The sequence below is a fragment of the Sebastes umbrosus genome, chromosome 7 (genome assembly GCF_015220745.1).
Source record: "Sebastes umbrosus isolate fSebUmb1 chromosome 7, fSebUmb1.pri, whole genome shotgun sequence".
In the NCBI taxonomy this organism is placed as follows: Eukaryota; Metazoa; Chordata; class Actinopteri; order Perciformes; family Sebastidae; genus Sebastes; species Sebastes umbrosus.
The window spans coordinates 7,943,168-7,964,112 of record NC_051275.1 but is presented as its reverse complement, the minus strand read 5'-3'; the positions used below and the strand labels follow the sequence as shown (position 1 = coordinate 7,964,112).

Below are 20,945 nucleotides of genomic sequence, written 5' to 3'. Positions count from 1 at the left end.
CTTTCCCATCCAATTTCAGGTTCAAGTTAAACTTTTTTTGTCATTTTGGCACACACAAAGTACACGGTTAAAACAAAATGTCGTTGCTCGCGGACCAAGGTGCAAACATAGACATACAAAACAGTCAGAGACATAGAACATAACACAGTGAACAAAGTGCGATGGTGCAGCAGAATAAAAAGTGGATGACAGGACAATTAACAGAGTAAAAGCAGTATAAAAGCAATCAGGTCTTTAAATTGCGCCTTGTATGTAATTGTGCCTTGTATGTTAGAAGTATTGAGTTTAGATTACAATGCCTTAGTGTTTGTAAATTAAATGTCTTCAATAAAAAAACGAAAAAAACAAAACTCTCCCAAAGAGGAAGCTGGTAGACGGAACAAGGAAACGACCTCTAGCCGGTCCAATGACGTCACAGGTTCCTCGTTCATTCATAGAGCAGCTATGTAAGAGGAGCAGCAGGACTACTCTCAAGGATTTCGGTGTTTTTTAATGGTCTCTGTGTCAAGCAAAGCTCCCTGTTGATTCTCTACACATCGGTAGAGAGAACCGGATCACCAACATGTCGGGGGAAGCAAGTTCTCCGGTAGGTTTTAAGCTTTATTGACCCGGTGGTTTGGTTTTGCAGCATGCATGAAGCACCTTCAGTGCTCGCTGTGGATGTAGCCGAGCAGCATTTCCGCATGACGCGTCATTTTGAAGCTTGGTGATTGGTTAATACATCTGTCTGTCTCAGAGCTCAGCTCTCCTATTGGACGATTAGAAAAAAGATGAGCGGTCTGTCAAAATGTTGACATATGTGAGTTAGTAACATAAAATGAACACGTTTAAGGGTTGGAATTAAAGCGTTTTTCGACCACATACTTGACCTGCTAGGTTAATTAACTATGAAACTATATACTGTATGAATCTTTAGTCAACATTGCGTAAGCAGGAAACGTCACCCAATCAAAACTCAGTGTCCCTGTTCATCTGCTAAAAAAATACAACCCAACATATGTAACCTAATAACTCATATACAACATGTCATGGAGGTTAACTTTTAAGACACAAAGGTGTATTAGCAATCGGCGAAGAAACCTGGAAGAAACCAAGCAGAAGCGTTTTGTATTTCACCTACTTTTATGTCCTAATTCTAGTTTTACGAAAAACAGCATGTCCTGGTCCCGCCCACTATGACGTGTGTTTTTGGTAGTATTTATTAAAGTATCTGAAACATGCGACACAAACTACAGAACAAAAGTTATGATGTTTTATTAGATAGTGCTGTTTGTTCTACTGTATGTATGTAGAATGGAAGATACTAGATCATCTATAGATCATCTATACTTACAGTGATGGAGGAAGTATCCAGATCCTTTACTCAAGTAAAAGTGCCAATACCACACTGTAAAAAATAATCCATTACAAGTAAAAGTCCTGCTTTGTATAATCAGTATATTCATTAAATCAGAAAAATCTAACTCAGCCTACTCAATGCAGAAAAATGGCCATGTAAATATAAAAGTATTATTAGGCCTAGTAAGATTATTAATAACCTGCTCATGCATTGATGTTCAAGGAGAATTTTATTTTTGTAGATGGTTGAGGTGCAGCTAATTTTAAACTTATTTTGTATTGATCTGCAACTAATGATTATTATCTGGAACATGCGACACAAACAACAGAACAAAAGTTATGATTTTTTTATTACATAGTGCTGTTTTGTTCTACTTTATGCATGTAGAATGGAAGAGCAACTATACTGACGATCAGTGATGGAGGAAGTATCCAGATCCTTTACTCAAGTAAAAGTGCCAATACCACACTGTGAAAATACTCAATCACAGGTAAAGTCCTGCATTGTTTATCAGTACATTCATTAAATCAGAAAAATGTAACTTCAACTATCAAAAGTAAAAGTAGCCCACTCAATGCAGAAAAATGGCCATGTAAATATAAAAGTATTATTAGGCCTAGTAAGATTATTATTTTATTTTTTTTGTATAATATGTTTATTGGGTTTTCTTATTTTCACAAACACAACAATAATAATAATAATAAAAAACAACAACAACAAACAAACACTGGTACAGCTCAGATCAAAATATATATATATAGGAAGGAAGTCAGGAAATAGTCCATAGTGCAGGGAAGTCCCAGGATATATGAGTTCATGTTCAAGAGACTCCTTGTGAGATAATGGAAGAGAGATCAGGTCCGATATAATTCAGATAGGGCTGCCAAATATTGCGGAACTGATCTACTTTGGCATGTACAATATTGTGAGATATTCCAAAGCGACCATCTCAAATATGACTTTACGCCAGCCTTGAACAGAGGGTTTCTTATCACTAATCCACTGTAGTAATATATTTTTTTCTAGCAGCAAATGTAAGAATGTTATATAACCTTTTGTTGGCTGCAGTAGTTATATTTGTACCTGGGATTCCTAAAATCAAAGACATTGGATTCATTTCTAAATCCTTATCAAATATCTTTTCCATTTCGCATTAATATTTCAGACCAGTATTTCTGTAATTTATGACATGACTAAAGGCAATGGGTTAAGGTACCTATTTCGGTTTTACATTTGAGACACAGAGGAGAACCTAGTAAGATTATTAATAACCTGCTCATGTTCAAGCAGAATATTATATTTGTAGTTTGTTGAGGTGCAGCTAATTTTTTTTAACTTATTTTATATCGAGCTGCAACTAATGGTTATTTTTCATTATGAATAATATACAGATTTTTTTTTTATCTTGATCAAGTAATTTATTGTTGTTGGTCCGACCAACAGTCCAAACCTCCAAAGGATTCAGTCTGCTGTCATTTAACACAAGAAAAGCAGCAAATCTTCACCTTTGAGAAGCTGAAATCATCAAATGTTTGATTTTTGCATGAAAAACTAAAAATTGGTTATCAAAGAGTTGCTGATTATTTTTTTGATAATTGACTTATAACTAATTGATTAATTACTAAAAACTAGTCCTTTAATCTCAAATGTTATATATAGCCTAGTTAGGTAGTTTAATATTTTACAACGCGTCATATTTTAGTAATGTTTTGCATGTAAGTTAATATTTGCAAAGTAACTATTTGCTATAGCTGTCAAACAAACGTAGTGCAGTAAAAAAGTAATATTTCCCTCTGAAACATGGTGGAGTGGAAGTATAAAGTCATAAATTGGCAATACTCAAGTAAAGTACAGATACTTCAAATGTGTACTTTAGTACAGTATAAATGTTCTTAGTCTTTTTCATGATGAAATAAACTGACCGCTAGCAAAGCAACATTAAATTGATATATATTTTAATGCAGTTTTCAGACAGACATAAGAAAGAGAGCAGGTTGCTAAAAATTCACATTTTGACTTAATAACATTATCTATGGAACTCCAGAGTGGCCAATGATTAAAAAAAAAGAAGATATATTCACATATATAATACATACAAAAAATATTGTGAATAAAATTGTGAAATAATTTAATAAAACTATTTAAACTCAATTAATTATTATTAAATGTACTATTATTATAATGTAATGTACTATTATTAAATAAATGTATTATTAAATGTATTAATGTTCATTGTAAAAGGGTTTAACTGGGGTTCATATTTCATTAATAAAGCAAAAATCTATTATAGTCATATTGGTATTTTTCTCTGTGACACTTCTATTTCATTAAAACGTGTCACCATCAGCCAACCACAAGCCTCCAGCCACTCTCACCAGGCATGGCCAATAAAATAAAAGTGTCCAATGACACTAGATGACACATTAAAAATGCCTTTTTTTTTTTTTTTTTTTTTAGGATTTAGCAGTTAAATGTGTTCTTTAATGTATTTTTTATATATTTCCATCAAAGAAAGAGCAGTGACAAATATGCTTTAAATGTTCATTTTCCATCTATTGTTCTGTCTTTGACAGCCAGCTCATCATTCACAAATAAAGTGTTTCAGCAGAGGAAAGTTTGTAGCCACAGACAGATCTATGTATCACCAACCTCTGTGACCACACCTCATACACAGGACCCTACTGAGCTGTCCCTCCCTGCCTTTTATAACGGACTCAATGAATTGGCACACTTATCTTTTGGAGCCAGAGATATCTTGGGGTGGAGGTCCTGAAGGAGGAGGCGGGGGGGGGGGAGGTGTCCGGTAAAAAGACCACTGTTCAGTATCTAGAGGCTATATGACCTCAGCACAGCCTCCTTACCAAGACGCAGCAGGCATACCCAGACACACAGCGCACACAATAGCCTCCACAGTGCACACGCTCAGAGCCGACACTCAGAGTCATGGAGCAAGGACCTTACAAGTACATCAGGGTAAAATGGCTCAGCACATTTATGAGCTAGTTATCGAGGTGGTTGTTCATGTGTTGATGTGTGATTGAAGGACATCTGTAGGAATGTCTCGAAGGGAGTTGGCAGAAAGTGAGTTGGCTGATTTCTCTTTTTGTCCCGGCAGGATGGGAACGGCAAGGTTAGTCGGGTCATCCGGATTGGAACCCGCAAGAGCCAGGTACAGTACATTAATTAAATTATGAGCTTAACTTTGGTTGTGCTTTTTTATATATATATATATATATATATATATATATATATATATATATATATATATATATATATATATATATTTCAGAGTGTGGCTTTTGCATCATTGCCAGTTTTGTCTTTTGATTTAGCTCTAATTTAAATGTGAACATAAGCCATGCAGAGTGTGTCAGTTAAAATGTGAATTATCTGATGCACCATGCAGCTGATGTCTGGAGCTCTCCTCGCAGAGATAACGTAGCTGCGTCTCAACAATGTCTTTTTAAGATAACCGTTCCTCCTCCAGTCTGTCATATTGATTTGAGGGTCACTGGCTCTGTGGATGAATGTTTGACTTTTTTTTCTTTTTTTTTTTTTACAACAACTATCAGTACAATCCAGCTAAAGTGTTGTTCTTCTGTCCCAGTTGGCGCGCATCCAGACTGACAGCGTGGCGGACAAGTTGCAAAAACTGAACCCCGACATCCGCTTGGAAATAGGTGAGGATCATTCCATTATGAATTAATTATTAGGATTTATTATTGAGTCAAATAATGCTGTAAAATCCACCCGAGGTCCGCACAGGTAGAACACTGATGTTGCAAAAAATGGTCGCCATGGCATCCACAGACCCCTGGTCCACCCAGACACGTGTTCTCGTACAAACTGTGCTTGATTTACATCTACCTGACCCTCCTGTTAGTTTTGTTGCACCTGTTAGGGTGGGACTGGGTACACCTTTATTAATCCTATTGGTTCAAGGCAGTTGCTGACCTCACATAATTCCAAATACCCCAAAAAGTTGTTGCAGACCTGTAGACTACATCATTGGTGTTTTTACTAGTTGTTACTGTTTAATCACATCATTAAATCTTTGTATTCTCTCTCTTTCAGTCAGCATGTCAACGATAGGAGACAAAATCCTTGACGTAGCTTTATCAAAGGTGAGGCTTGTCATGATTGCCACAAATCAACATTATACTGTACATTCCACATACATTATAAACAATCATGTTGACCTCTACCAACATCTGCTAGGTAGACAATTTATAATTGGGTAATTATTCAAATAATCCTACCAGACATGCATGGTGAGGACTTGTAGCAGTCAGTATTTAAATTGCCTACAGTACATTGCAGACTTGTAACAATAGATTTACTGCTTGATGACGTACAATACATTCAAATGGAAGATACATAAAGAGGTACAGTGTGGATTTGCTACCTGTAAACGTCTTATATTCAATGGAACAGATAAATGTAAAGTGTAACAGAGAATCACTTTGTTTGTTTGTTTGTTTTCTTTCTTTTGAACGCAGATCGGAGAGAAGAGTTTGTTCACCAAAGAGTTGGAGAATGCTCTGGAGAAAAACGAGTGAGTGTTAGCGCTGTCATCTGTGGCTGACACCACACGGGCTCCACACCATTGTTTCATCAATGGACACCAAGCGTTAGGGCTTCACTGACAGGGCTTCACTTGTAAAGACTTAAGCATCGTAGTCGTAGCTGTCATTCACAAATACTGTGTGTCAATACTCACGTATGAATTTAACCCTTTAGCATCACTAGGGACATTTTGGCGTTTTAATTTTGAATAAAAAAAAATCTCTCTTGCATTTAGTATACAGAAAATAATTAATTTGTTGTGTTTTTTTCACAACTTTATGTAAACAAACTGGTATTTAAATGATTACATTTCTGAATATTATGTACTTATGATCAGGACTGATGTTGTTTAAAAGATTTAACTCAGTGAAAGTGGAAAATAACTTTTTTAAAGTGAGGCACAAAGGGTTAATGCTTTTTTAGGACAGTAAAATCTCTTTGAATGTAATGCAGTTATCGCCTCATCCCAGGCCATTCCATTTACTTACATCATACTCTCAAAAATCCATAAGAGCCTCCGCTGTATGCAGAGGGAGACCCTTTGATTTCCTCCGCGGCCTCAGATGTAGCAGGTGGCTCTGTTCTGTGGTTGCCCTGATGATGTAAAACATACACAGCACTGAATGGCTGTATTATAGTACGGGACATAAATGGAGCATGTACTGTAATGTATGTATGTGACTGTTCCTCTGTGTCCCTCAGGGTCGACCTGGTTGTTCACTCACTCAAAGACCTTCCCACCACTCTGCCTTCAGGATTCACCATCGGGGCTGTGCTGAAGTAGGTGCACTCTCACAAGAACTGTGCAGTATGTCTGCATAAACTCACTGTATCATGTTATAGTTTACAGTAGGGCTGTCAACGTGTCTAGCGTTATCGCTAGAGTGAAGATACTGGCATCATATGAAACTAGAAAACCTAAGGAATCCATTGGTACCATCCATGTCATACTAGCTTGTCGCGAAGGAGGCTAACTAATGCTCTAAACCTGCGCAAAATTTTGGCAAGGAAAAACTTGGGCTGCAGTTTTCCATGTTATGATTTGAGCATACTCTGTATGTTTTATGCTAAATGCAGTACCTGTGAGGGTTTCTGGACAATATTTGTCATTGTTTTGTGTTGTTAATTGATTTCCAATAACAAATATATGCATACATTTGCACAAAGCAAGCATATTTTCCAACTCCCATGTTGATAAGAGTATTAAATACGCGACAAATCTCCCTTTTAAGGTACATTTTGAACAAAAAAAAAATGTGCAATTAATCTCGATTAAATATTTTAATCAATTGACAGCCCTCGTATATAGGTATAGTGACTTTTTATAATTTGATGTAGCTTTTTTTTCCTTTATTGTTAAGTAGCTGTTGGTGGGTAGTATTTGGGGGACAGACAAGTGTGGATGACTTGTGTCAAAGATAGTGGGGCTGTGTGTAGGAGATCAGCTCTGCCTTTATTATGGAACAGTTCCTATTGGTCTCAGTACGAATCAAATATTACTTATTGTCCATTCTGCGGATCATTTTAGGATTTGTTGTGTTTGTCATTTGACCAGCTGTAACCACTCCCTGTCCTTTCACTTCCTGCTGCTTTTAGGAGAGAAAACCCCCATGATGCAGTGGTTTTACACCCTAAACACGCAGGAAAAGCTCTTGACACTCTGCCAGAAAACAGGTACAGTCTAACTAGTTGTGTTTGTTTTTTTCACTTATACTTTTTCAAAACTGTGGATGACTTGACTTCATCCTGTGCGTTTGTGTAGTGTGATCGGCACCAGTTCACTGCGCCGCGCCGCTCAGCTGACGAAGAGGTTCCCCCACCTGAAGTTCAAAGATATTGTATCCTTTCAGGAAGCATTGTTGTCAGTCAGAACATGATGGGAATTAGTTTGATTTTACTGCAACAACAATCTGTTCATTTTCATGTTTAAGAAGGGTGCTAGCAAGCCAGAATGGACATCTGTCTCTGAAGTGTTTTTCCTTAGCTGTGGTCTCTCTAGCGTGGGAACCTGAACACGCGTCTCAAGAAGCTGGATGAGAAGGACGACTTTGCTGCCATCATCCTGGCTGCTGCCGGCCTCAAGAGAATGGGCTGGGACAACCGGATCAGCCAGGTACACTACATGATCATCTCGAGTCCTTCCTGTGTGAAGTCTCTCTGGGTTGTCATTTGTCATCTAACAGTAAAACTGTCCGATTGTTTCCGCCGGTAGATCTTGGGGCCTGAAGACTGCATGTATGCTGTTGGACAGGGCGCTCTGGCAGTGGAGGTTCGGGCCAAAGATGCAGACATCCTGGAGATGGTGTCTGTCCTCCATGACCCGGACACTGTGCTGCGCTGCATAGCTGAGAGAGCTTTCCTCAGACAACTGGTACACTACACACACACACACACACACACACATGCACGTACACACAGTCCTTTGACTCATTTTCACATTGTATGAATGTGGGAATCCCCGTGTATTCAATTGAACTGTCATTTTGTAGGAGGGTGGCTGCAGTGTTCCGGTGGCTGTAAACACTGAAGTGAAGGACTCCCAGGTAAGATTCCTAGGTAGAGGAAGACACCCACACTCACAAGACATTTTGCATGCATACAATTAATTCATTCGCTAAGCCCCGCCCCCCTCTAGTTACTGCTGCTATGCCTGTCGAGCTTTCTGTTCTCACCACCGACTGTATATGAGAAGTGAACGTAGTCACCAAAGATGTCACCCGTTGGTTTGTAGATTACGGTTTTGAAGCCTTGAGTTTGGCATTTTGGCCGTCGCCTTCTTGGTTGGTGGCATCTAGAAGGGAATCCGCAAGTTGGGGAGACTCTCGTGACATGGTTAAGGTTAGACATTGATCTTGAATGGTTAAGGTTAGGATAGGTCGACGGGCAGCGAGTCTCGCGAGAGTTTTTGCAGCTCTCAGATCAGATTTCACAATTTATGGGTTACCTTCTAGACAGCCCATCTTGTTTTTTTGCAACCAGAAGTGACACTAGAGGGGGGAGCTACTTACCACCGAACACTGAACAAACACGTTTCTAGGCGACCAAAACGGTATCTTAAGGTAGCCACACTCGTTTCTTTGACTCTAAATGGGACCATCATTTACTAAATGAACATCATGCTGTATTGTAGAAGACTTGAAATTAGCGATTGAGACCATAAACTCATGTTTACGGTTTTTCAAGTGAGAATTAGGCTCATTTTCTCATAGACTTTTATACAATCAGACTTCTTTTTGCAACCAGAGGAGTCGCCCCCTGCTGGCTGTTAGAAAGAATGCAAGTTTAAGGCACTTCCGCATTGGCTTCACTTTTCAAAACCCGGATTTGCCCACTGAACGTAACCTGTGACCCCACAAAATAATGTTGTTGGCTGATGTTGAAGGTTGAACTGTTTGATGTTTTTCCAGCTCTACCTGACGGGGGCAGTTTACAGCCTGGACGGATCAGACAGTCTGAAGGAAACCATGCAGACTAGCATTACTGCTGATGACAAGGTAACAGCTGAGTATACAGTGTACTGGTCACATTGATGACCATTGCCTAGACTTAGAGTCTCGACCTCACAAGAGACTGGATGGAACATGTAAATGTGAAGTTTTTTTTTTATTTGTGTGACAGCCATCATATCACATACCCAAACTTCATATTGATAATGTGAGTTCTTTTGTTACAGAGCACAGAGGAGGTGGACGAGAGGGTCCAGCGAGTGGGAGTCACAGCCAGCAAGATCTCGGGCGAAGCCCAGGACGGGGCTGAGCGACTGGGGTTGGACCTGGCCAACTTACTGCTGAGCAAAGGAGCCAAGGAGATCCTGACGGTGGCCAGGCAGCTCAACGATGCCAGATAATCCTGCTGCCGGCTGAGGGGGGCGGGGCTCCGGAGCTGACCGCCTGGTCCTCGAGTGCAGTCAGTCACAGCCTTGTGTCAAGTAAAAACTTGAATTCCTTTTTTATGTTACACATTTTGACGAATGGTGACTTTTGTGGTGCACTGAGCGAGCTCAGTCAAGGATTTTAAATACTACTTGGACCAAAGTTGTGCTCAGTGTGGTACAATGCTGCTGTCATTATCAACTTGTTCAGTCTGTAAGCACTCTTGTTCTTGGTTCTTAGCACCTCATGGAACCAGCTCCTGAGCCATGTAGAAACCGCCTTACTGAGGTTATCAGTGAGAAACACAAAACGGCCTTCAAACATTGTCTTCAGCACTTACAGTACCATCACTGGCTGATATCCTCATCGTAAAACCCTTTTATAGTATCAGTATATTAAATGGGATGCCACTAATATTAAGCATTCTCATACATGTTCCCCCATAACCGATGATGTTTCATCAGCATCCATCATTGTTCCCCCACAAGCAGGAGAAATTAACCCAGAGTTCCCCTCTCTCAGCTCCTAGCTGCATTCTCATTGGGAAAGGCTGATTTCGATGGTACCAAAGATGAGTTTCCGAGCGCGTGTGCACATTTTGTGGTTCGGAGCGTTTAACGCTGCAGCTTCGAATGGGCCTCGTCTAGGTGTGAAATTTGAGAAATGTAAATATAAATGTGAATTCAGTCATCAGCTCTATCTATGGCCATGAGTAGACAATGACGTTCTTTCTGGAGCTAGCAAGTACTTGATCAGACCTTTATCAATGGAAGTAACCAAGTGTAGGTCTCATATTGAGGTGGTGTTTTATCATTTTGGCCTCCTGAAAAGTAAAAGTACCATTTCTACACAGCTTCACTTCTTCATTCGGCTCATGTTGAATGCAACATTTGCACAGCTGAGGAGGGTCACTGCTTTTAAGAGTATGCTAGCTACCTATTTTACAGATAGAGAATATATTTGATATACATGATGTTACGCTAGAGGGAGTGCTTTGTTTTACCCCACCTGTGGCACAGCTAGTGATGCCAAGTTTGTACAGCTGCTCTGTACTGAACCTACATGACTGGAAATTACTTGTTTAAGGGGGTGTTTTGAAGTAGGGTAGTATGAGGTATTTATCCATAGTCATTGTATTACCTACAGTAGATGATGGTCAGCACGCCCCCAGTTTTGGAGAAACATACAGGAGTACCAGCACAGGTTCAAAGCCACCAGACTCCTTTAACAAAAACAGTAATTTTACCTCGCAGAACACTAAGGCTGTCAATCGATTAAAATATTTAATCGCAATTAATCGCATGATTGTCCATAGTTAATCGCGATTAATCGCACATTTTTTTATCTGTTCAAAATACAACCTTAAAGGGAGATTTTGTAAAGTATTTAATACTCTTATCAACATCTAGTTTCATATGGTGCCAGTACCTTCACTCTAGCTTTAAAACTGAGCCCGCTAAAACCTCTGAAAGACCCATTGGATTTTTAAGAGGTTAATTAAAAATCGTCGCATTAATGCGTTAAAGAAATTAGTGGCGTTAAAATGAATTTGCGTTAACGCGTTATCGCGTTAACTTTGACAGCCCTAGTTATTGTGTGAGTTTGGTGTTTTGAAGGTTTTAGTTTGGATTCACCAAAGTCACACAATAACACAAACAAACTAATCGATCGAAGCAGCGGTAAAATTATTGTTTTTGTTAATGGAGTCTGGTAGGCCTTGAAAACACCACAGACGGATACAATGTCTTCAGTTCCCCGTCGCAAAAGTGCTGTCTGACGGGAAGGTGAAGCGGTGAAAATATTCTAAATATAGTGTACACTTAAAATTAAAATACATTTTGCTGCTGCCCCCCGCCCCCCGTCCACAGCAGTACATTGCTTTGCTCCCGTGCTGGTACCCTACTCTTCCGTCATCTATTGTAGGTAATACACTGACTATGGATAAGAACCTCACACAACCCCACTTCAAAACACCCAAATTATCACTTTAACACCGGAGCAATCCCTGAAACTGTTTTCAGTTTTCTGCTCAGATTTTAAATGTGAACTGCGCCAACAGTTTGTTTGGTGTGCAGCACCACGTTAAGCATCAACCGTGAGCTCATGATTTTTAAATACAGTGTAAATGCTACAGTTGTGGATATACAGTAGTACGGTCGACTGTTTAAAAGGTAAAGGGCACAGCAGCGAACTTACTCACTGGCTTTCATGAACTGGCTATAGGTTGAATTGCTGTTGTGTTCGAGATGTAAAGTAGCCAAACAAAACCTTATTTAACTGAAACTATCACAGAGTATATCTAAAAAACCATAACAGGGTTTTACAGCTGTATCGCCACACTCATTACACTGACTGATTAAATGGCCATTATGGTCTCATTCATGCAGATGGTACTTGTATGTTGTGGTGTAGTTCTACTAAAGCTCCATTCAACAAACAAAACAAAAATAAGAAAACTTCTCATAATTTTTATGACATAGTTTTTTTATAATTATGAGATAAACTCTCATAATTATTAGATATTTTCTCATAATTTTGGAGTAATTTTTATTCCATAATCTTTACACATGGATGTCCAAATTATGAGATGCTATGTCATAATTAAGATGCAGAAGTCATAATTACGAAAACATATACTTTGGTGGATACTATGCACGTCTGTGTAGTTCATCCATAGCTTACATAAAATTAACAAAAATTGAATGAAAAATATGTATTTGCTGTAATGTCATGCAATATGCTGTACTCCATGTATCAACACTGAAGTGCTTCCAAAAGCAATACATTTGACCTTAATGCCTTGCTTAACGAAATAAGCTTATGTCTTGAATGCCATTTTTTTTTTTGTCTTAGTGCCATCTCCGTAAATGTATCATTTCTTCATATCTGCCTTACATAGAGCAATGCCTGTTTTTACTTCCTTCTGCATCAGTGTACCCACTGCACAGTTAGTGTGATGCCATATTGTATTTCTTTTATTTTATAGGTCTTTATTGTATATTATACTTAATTTAAACCTCCTGAGACAATGCGAGGCAATGTTATCCATATTTGTTTTTCAGCTTTAATTTCTGTATGAGTTAACATAGAATGTTTCGGTATTTAGGTTCTTCATCACAGTACTCATGTTTGCTTCAATCCGTTGCTGACTAAAATATCCACATGGTATCCTCAAGTGTCTTTGTTTCGCCACTTGTCATCATGTCAAATGAAACCCATGAAACAAATGTCAATAAAGCTGTGTGTGTGTTATACCTGTACCTTTTGTTGTCCTGTTATTAAAGTGGCAGTAGGCAGAATATTTTTGGCTTCATCTGGTAAAAAGTCCACAATAACATTTCAGCATATTGTAATTCAAGTGTTCTGAGAGAAAACTAGACTTCTGCACCTCCTCATGGCTCTGTTTTCAGGCTTTAGAAAATCTAGCCAGTGATGGAAGACTTTGACCAATCACAGGTCGTTTCAGAGAGAGAGAGCGTTCCTATTGGCTGTGCTCCGGCTGGTGGGCGGTTTCCTCAGTGACTGCTGGAACAAGAAGCTCCAGCTGCTCTCTCCACAGAGGAATCATCCTACAGATGAGTGACCAGGAACCTTTGCCTGATGTCAGGCAGTATTGTCAACTCAGTTTATATACATCCCCTGCTTTATGGTCTATTTGACTCTAAATGGGACCATAATTTACTAAATGAACATCATGCTGTATTGAAGAAGACTTGAAACTAGTGATTGAGACCATAAACTCATGTTTACAATGTTTACTGAGGTAATAAATTATGAGGGGCCATACAAGACATAATTCATTCTTGCACTCACACACACATGCATTCTCCTTTCACATACATATATACTTTACTTTTCAACACATACATATATTTTCACTCTCACATACACATATTTACACTGACACATATGTATTCTTTACTCTCACCACATGCTTATATTCCTCTCACAAATGCGTATATTCTTCTCACACATACACATACATATATTCTTGTGCGAGTGAAAATATATGTATGTGAAAGAAGAATGCATGTGTGTGTGAGTGCAAGAATGAATTATGCCTTGTACGGCCCCTCATAATAAATCAAGTGAGAAGTAGGCTCATTTTCTCATTCACTTCAATACAATCTGACTTATTTTTGCAACTACAGGAGTTGCCCCCTGCTGGCTATTAGAAAGAATGCAAGTTTAAGGCACTGTAGCATTGGCTTCACTTTTCAGACCCGGAGGTTGCCCACTGGTAAGAATGTCATGATAAGCCAATCAGAGGCACAATCAGGCGAGTCATGTCTATGCTATCATAGGATTTGTAATATCGCGGTGTAAGTGTTTTTAATAGGAAGGTTTTAGCAAAGATGCATGCATTTGGGAAGTACGACCAGATAAACGAGACTTGGATTATACCTCACGGGCTGTGTAACAGTTTGTAAACGGATGTTTTCATATAGTCTTGCTGTTGTTAAATGTGGCCCCCATTTACTTCAATTCATCAAGGATTTACCCCGTTTTTGTATTCTTGGAGAATTCTAAGTAACACGGGGTGAATAATTGATATACAAACGGTAGTTTTGTGGGTGAAGTATTCCTTTAAGGCAAAAACATAGATTATTGCTTTGATTATATTAGTCCCATTCAGTGCACTCAACCCATATTTACCACCATCTCTTTCAATGTGTATTTTAATCTAAAGAAGCAGCCTGTTGCTTGATGGAAACGCATCTCAAAAATGTAAAAAAAATAAATAAAAAAAAATGTTTGGACTGGATGACATTAACCTTCTGGTATTATTATCCCGTATTGGAGTAATATGAACAGTCCAAATAAAGTAACAAACAAAACTAAGCTATAATGTTCATTCTGGTTACGCTCACAAAACTAAACAAAAATGATGATGTAGAATTTTATTGGATTTGTACTCCTTTACAGTGTTTGCAGCGTACTGTAGGTGCAAAGCAACAGATAAATAATAATAACTTTGCACCTGCTGTTTTATGTTATTGCTGTGGAGAAAAAAAAAAGTATGCTTTTATTTCCTGTTCAATCAGAACAAAAAACAAATGAACACTGTCACCACTAATCATAGAATGACATGCCTACTTTCCCTCCCGAGTATTCAAAATATGAAAATATTAGAGCTGTTTAAAAAAGGACAACTGTTTTCTTTATAACTCAATGCTTCACAAACACAACTGACACATTCAGAACTAAAATAAAATGTACATAAAGCCTACAGACCAATCTTAAATTACAAATCAATTTCAACAGAAGTAACTTTAAGTTAATAGCTGTACACGTTTGGTGATATGTTCAGATCATAAATAAAAACTACAGGAACAACATGGCTTCTTCTTCCTCTGTGTTTCTCTCACACAGCTCTTCTTCTTCGTCTTGTAACTCTTTAATACAACGTGTGCCGCTCCGGTATGGTGTGAAGAAAGTGACATTTAATTCAAAAGAGAAACCTTTCACATTTCTGTAGTAGCAGTGTACTCCTTATCCAACATGCACCTGCATCATTACATCCCCGTGTCAGCAAAGCATTTGCAACAGTTGCACAGCAATACAGCGATTTAAATGGATTCAATTATATTAATGGTCTGCAGATCAATAAGAAACAGGAAGATGTGAAGATGGTTGTTCTGAGCTCTCTCTGTTTTTGCATCGTGGCCTACACGGATGCAAGCATCAAATAGTCTGAAGTGCCCAGAATGCTCTTTACATTTATAGTTTGACATTTTTGGAAATATGCATATTTATTGCCGAAACTTAGACGAGAAGATTGAAAATCTATCTTATGTTTTTGTATCAATGTTCCTGGTGGAGGTTCCTTGTAAACAAACAGAAGTTATATTTACATTCAGTGTTATTCACCAAAATGCAAATTGTGTGTATTTTTAAGGTCTGACGAATGTGCTGAATGTATTTCCTTCCTCATAAAACATTCGCAAAGATGATTTTTGAGGTGCTATTTAAAATCCAGCATCCTTGTTCACTAGTCGTGTCTAGAAGGGATCCCGCAAATTGCAAAAAATCTGATCCGAGATCTGCAGAAGCTTGCAAAAACTCTCGCCAGACTCGCTGCCCGACAACCTATCCTAACCTTAACTATTCAAGATCAATACCTGACCTTAACTATCTCACGAGAGTCTCCCCAGTTTGCTGGTTCCCTTCTAGCCACTACCATGTTTACTAGCTAGCAGTCTTCTTCTTCTTCTGTCTTTGTTGGCACATTGTTGCATATCTTGGTGTGTAACCGCCACCTGCAGATCAGTGGAATAGTGTGAAACCAGCAGTGACGGGGGAGTAACGTGCTGAGACAATTTCTTGGTTGCTTAGAATGAGCCCTTTATATCTACATAGGGAGCGGGTTCTCTTCACAGAGTCCACCATGTTGCTCCGCCATGTTTCTACAGTAGCCCAGAGCGGACAAACCAAACACTGGCTCTAGAGAGAGCCTTTAGTGTGTTTACGTTGCCCAAAAGCCACCATAGTTCTTTGATACGCTTGTGAAACTGCGGTAACGTGAGCCACAGAGTGCAAAACCAGCCACGGTCTGACTTCCGTTACTCCTAAAGTAGTGTTATTATGGTGAGGATGGCCTCTGAGCGAGGCGAACGGCGTTATCACGGTTTTGCACTCGGTGGCTCACGTTACCGCAGTCTTGGAAAGGGAGGAGTGAGCGTTGGGATATTCAATCTGCAACCTCGCCGCTAGAAGCCAACATATCCTACACACTGTCCTGTTAAAGTGTACTCTTAGGGGAGAATCTTGCTGATGACAATTGAAACTTGACTTTAATGCTATTAAAGCGAATTACTGGAGCATGCTGAATGAGTTTGCTGAAAGGTTATTATGGAATTTTTGCCCAATGATGACAAAAATATACTGCCTACTGCCACTTTAATTCCAACAGGCACTCACAAATACACAGTCATTCAATCAACGGAACAGTTTTCAAAGCTGCATTATACGCACGTCTTAAATGCAGTCAACACCTGAGATACAGAGCATAAATTCTTGCATGCTGTTAATATTTTTTGCTTGTAACATCTGAAAGAAAGGTTTATAAATAAATAAAAATGCAACTGGAAGACATTTCTTTTCCCAAAATATGATTATTTACAGCTACTCTGAACCCTTGAACAACATTTAACAAACGCACACTAAAAATGTGCGAATCAAGAAGCTACTGTATGATTGTCAATAGTGCAGGTTGTGCTGTTAAAGTTTTTTTTTTTTTACATACACTACATGAATGGCAAAGACATTGCTGTACTGGAAGTGCTACTAAAATAGAGACAACATGTGGGGCCACATTATGTGGGTAACGTCAGGAAAGTCCCTGATGAAGACTTCTTGAAGACAGAACTGATATGTTTCCCTCAGCCACGGAAGTAGAGCAAGCAGGGCAAATGTGTGGTGAAGAGGAAATGCTGCTGGGATCTGTGCAGGAAAGCAGTACTGTTAACACGACCTTTACAAATTTTTAACAGTCTCATTCAAAATTTTGTGAACTAAGCACAAACTCAAATGCAAATCAGATATATTGTGGACACAAATTATGCAAACTGTTAGTTACGATTGGCCTGCAACTGCCACTTTTTCACTCAACTAAAAGTCTAATGCCACTCTATCAACCCATTTAGGATATAATGTGAATTACACACTAGAAAACACAAATGCTGAGACAACTTTGTTATTAGATTCTTAATATTAGTGGGGATGATAAAAAAACGCCACGTTCTTAAAAAAAGTCAAAATGGTTTGAAGAAGAATTCTACGGAAGCCCTGAGGGGCAAGCGAGAATTTTTTTTTTCTGGTTATCCATTTTCTAAATCTTATCTAAATTATTTTCTCTCCTGTGTTTATGACTTGATTTGCCAGTATAATCTTTCAATAAGTTCCTTTTTTTTCTTCTGTGAAACAGGTGGATCTTTTTTTTTTTGGCAGATTTTTCAAAGTGTTTGTTGCTGTAATACTTATTTTGACCACCAGAATGCACCACTACCCCATGTTCTTAATAGGACTAAGCATTCAAGTGAGTTTTAATTTCTTCATGCACTCTAAACCCAAGGTACATATAGACCATTTCAACAGCACTGCATTTCTAAAAAAGAAGAAGAAGAAAAAAAAGGAACTTTGAAAGATTATCCGTATCCTCTGTAAAAAAGATGTTGGATCTAATCTCAGAGTACATCTGATTCATGCTAATGTTAGCATGTAAACATCTTTCATGTTTGCATGATGACATGCTAAAAACATGTGCTAAACCTAATGCAAACACTGGCTTGCTTAGGCCTACATGGTAATGCTAATTTTAGCAATGTACACATTTAATTAAATTAAAAATGTGTACATTTTGTATGTTAACATACTAATACAACGACCTGAATGTGGTCAGACACAGCTAACGTTTAACGTTAGCTAGCTAAGTTTAACCAGTTATCAAGCTATGGAACTAAAACTTTCTGGCTTAGTAAAATACAAACATTTTTCACTGAAAATTAACTTAACTGACAAGTTAAAAACTTAAGAACCTGAGTCATCCTAGCTGAAAATACCAGTTGCTAAAATCTCAACTTCTGCGCTTTTGCTTGTGGCATTACTTCAGTGTCACACTACTACTATAGTCCTGTGCACTTCATGTAATACATTCATACTGGTAAGAAATTTACTTTTCGTACTCGTCATACACAGAGCACACTGTTAAATATGTTATAAAATGTGCAAATTTCACAAAATTTTCAGAGACTGGGATGACACTAATGGTGTCTCTATTCAATTGTCAAGCGAATTTTAGGTGAATTTTTTTAAATGTCGCAAAAAAGAAATGCAAATTAGTGCGTGTTTTTAACTTGTTTCAAGTGAATGAACTCCGCTACGCAAAGTCAGAAATTTGTGCTATAGGCTACGCTTTATGCATGGCTGTAATCCGCCAGTAAACAGAGTAGAAGAAGTAGAGGTTGCCAACCGGAAACAAAACTAGTCCATCTACCATGACGAGAGAAAACGTCTACGAGAGAAAAACGGAGAGAGATCTTCAGGAATTTTTTGCGCAATTCAGTAAGTTTGATCGAATTTTGCCGTTTCCATACAGCTTTTCTAATGCGTTTCTTCAAAAATGCACACAAAAGTATGTTTATGGAAGGCTAATGTCTAAACACAGTCCAGCTGGATTTCAGTGAGAGCTCTCCCACACAGTGCAGCCAACACCCATACTTACCCAAACTAACGTCTCTCTCATTCTTGCAAAGAAAATAATGCAATGACATTTGAGAGTGGAATTTTGCTAAATCATTGTTGACACCAGAGTCAGTCAGCGCAACCGAACCATTCATCGGCTGGGACTCGTCTCCTCATCTTCAGGCAGCAAGCTTCTTCAGACCGTCACTGCTAAAAGCCACCAGCTGTGTTAAGAGGCTGAAAAGAGAAAGGTTCCAGTATGTTGGGGGTGCACTGGTCTGAATCTTGTTACTGCAGTCAGTGGGGAGGAGAGCGGAGCACAGTTTGATCAGTTTGGACGGAGTTCAGAACACATGTCATTCTTGCAGAAGTGTCTCCCTCCAGTCAAAGGAGTGGTTTGGTCCATGTGTGAGTGGGAGGATGGGAGGGTCCACTAACTGCCAAACCCCCGTGTCTCCCTGCTCCTCACAGGAGCAGAAGCCCAGGTAGGGGATCTGAGGACCAAGCAGAGGAATTTATAGTTAGTTTGAGAAGAAAGTCACGGAAATTCAAGGCTTTTTGGATGAGATTTTGCATCTTGTGGCACAAACAATAACATTGTTTCATCATTTGAAAATGATAGATCAATTTCAATATTGTCTAGGTTACTAGGAGTGGATTTGCTTTTTGTGAATTGATTTTTTATTTGGCGTACATGTTAAATATTTCAAAATTTGGACATTACAATTCCGTCATGGTGGCAAAGACATTTTTGATCATGGTCCACTGGTAAATACAAACTACTACTACTACTATTCCCAAAATTACAGTAATGATGCAACATTCATATGTTGTTATATGGAATACAATCAAAACAACTATATGGAAATATATTAAGGCCTCATCACACAGTTGGTTGAGGGCAGTGATTGTACAATGTCTGTTTTCATGCAATTAATTACGATTAAATATTAAACTAGTAAAATTAATTTTATGTTGTAGCACGTTCAGTCATCTAGTCGTTGGACATCTTTTTTTTCCCCTTTAGGTGACAAATAAAATATGCTCAAGTACGTTTTTGAGCCCTTTTTTCGTTGGTGCTAAAGATTCACTAAAAGCACCTTTCATTTGGAGTCTGCTGGTTTAGGTGAATAAAAACGTTTTTGAACGATTGTACAACTTGGTTTGAGTTTGATTTGTTTTTGTTCTTTCATTTATACACATGGATTCCTTATATCTGTGGAATTTCAAGTATAAACACACCCATGTTTTTGCACATCCAGCCAGAATGGGCATGGGGAGAGGAACTGAGGAAACCAGATGGAAGTAATGATGGATGGAAAGGAAAGTGGGATGTATTAAAGAAAAAAGAAATCAGATGTACTAGAAGATAAAAAAAAAAAAAAGTATGCAATGAACAGACCTTTCGGACTACTTGGATGAAGTCCTTGGCGCTCTGTGGGCCGCGGCCCTGCAGCTGCCGTGTGCAGGCCTCTAAGGAAGAAGCGTGGGCTACAATCAGCACGTTGTTTCCTGCGGAGAGTGGGAAACCCAGGCGGGATGCAACATCAGCCGAGGACAAACACAACGAGCATGTAAAACAATGAAGTTCAGCTACACAGGCTCAACAGACGCTCCTGGAGCTCTGCTGCGTGTCTCTTACCAGTGTTTTTGCAGTCTGACAGGATATCTTTGGTCACTTGGTAGCTCCGGCTCATGTAGTTCTCGTAGGGCTCAGACACAGTGAGCTTGCTGACTGGGATCAGAGGTCTAAGGACAAAAACAAGTATTAGAAAGCCAATGGCACATATAAAAACTGAGTTGCAGTTGTTTTTATAAAAAACTATAAAACTTGAGTGCCTTGGAGGTGGAAGTGCACTGTGGTTTGGGGTTGTTGTTTCCAGTTAAAAAGATCAAATTCAACAGCAGTCGTCAAACAGACAAGTACAAACTATCTACAACTACTTTGCCACAGAGGACGTCTCTGCAGGGCAGGCAGAGTGGAT

General features: G+C 38.8%; 2 protein-coding genes across 4 annotated transcripts in view; one reads left to right on the top strand and one right to left on the bottom strand.

Annotated features, from left to right (window-relative positions):
- Positions 1–365: 365 nt before the first annotated feature.
- On the top strand, positions 366–10,993 carry LOC119491148 (porphobilinogen deaminase-like). 2 transcript variants are annotated; one of them, XM_037774852.1, is made up of 13 exons: positions 366–586; positions 4,455–4,508; positions 4,947–5,019; positions 5,414–5,463; positions 5,839–5,894; positions 6,608–6,685; positions 7,502–7,579; positions 7,668–7,743; positions 7,905–8,018; positions 8,118–8,276; positions 8,395–8,448; positions 9,313–9,399; positions 9,579–10,993. In XM_037774852.1, the coding sequence occupies exons 1-13, from the start codon at positions 563–565 to the stop codon at positions 9,750–9,752; spliced, it is 1,077 nt and encodes a 358-aa protein (XP_037630780.1). In that variant the 5' UTR covers positions 366–562; the 3' UTR covers positions 9,753–10,993. The 2 variants fall into 2 exon arrangements, with proteins under 2 accessions (XP_037630780.1, XP_037630779.1); XM_037774851.1 differs by lacking the exon at positions 366–586 and adding an exon at positions 4,123–4,312.
- Positions 10,994–14,663: 3,670 nt separating this feature from the next.
- LOC119491142 (ubiquitin-associated and SH3 domain-containing protein B-like) overlaps positions 14,664–20,945 on the bottom strand; it is a 56,359-nt gene continuing 50,077 nt past the window's right edge. For both annotated transcript variants that reach the window (XM_037774843.1, XM_037774844.1), the window contains exons 12-14: positions 20,603–20,709; positions 20,363–20,472; positions 14,664–19,454 (exon numbers count right to left, since the gene is read on the bottom strand). In XM_037774843.1, the coding sequence (XP_037630771.1) occupies positions 19,317–19,454; positions 20,363–20,472; positions 20,603–20,709 (355 nt within the window). In that variant the 3' untranslated portion in view covers positions 14,664–19,316. The remainder of the gene's footprint in view (positions 19,455–20,362; positions 20,473–20,602; positions 20,710–20,945) is intronic.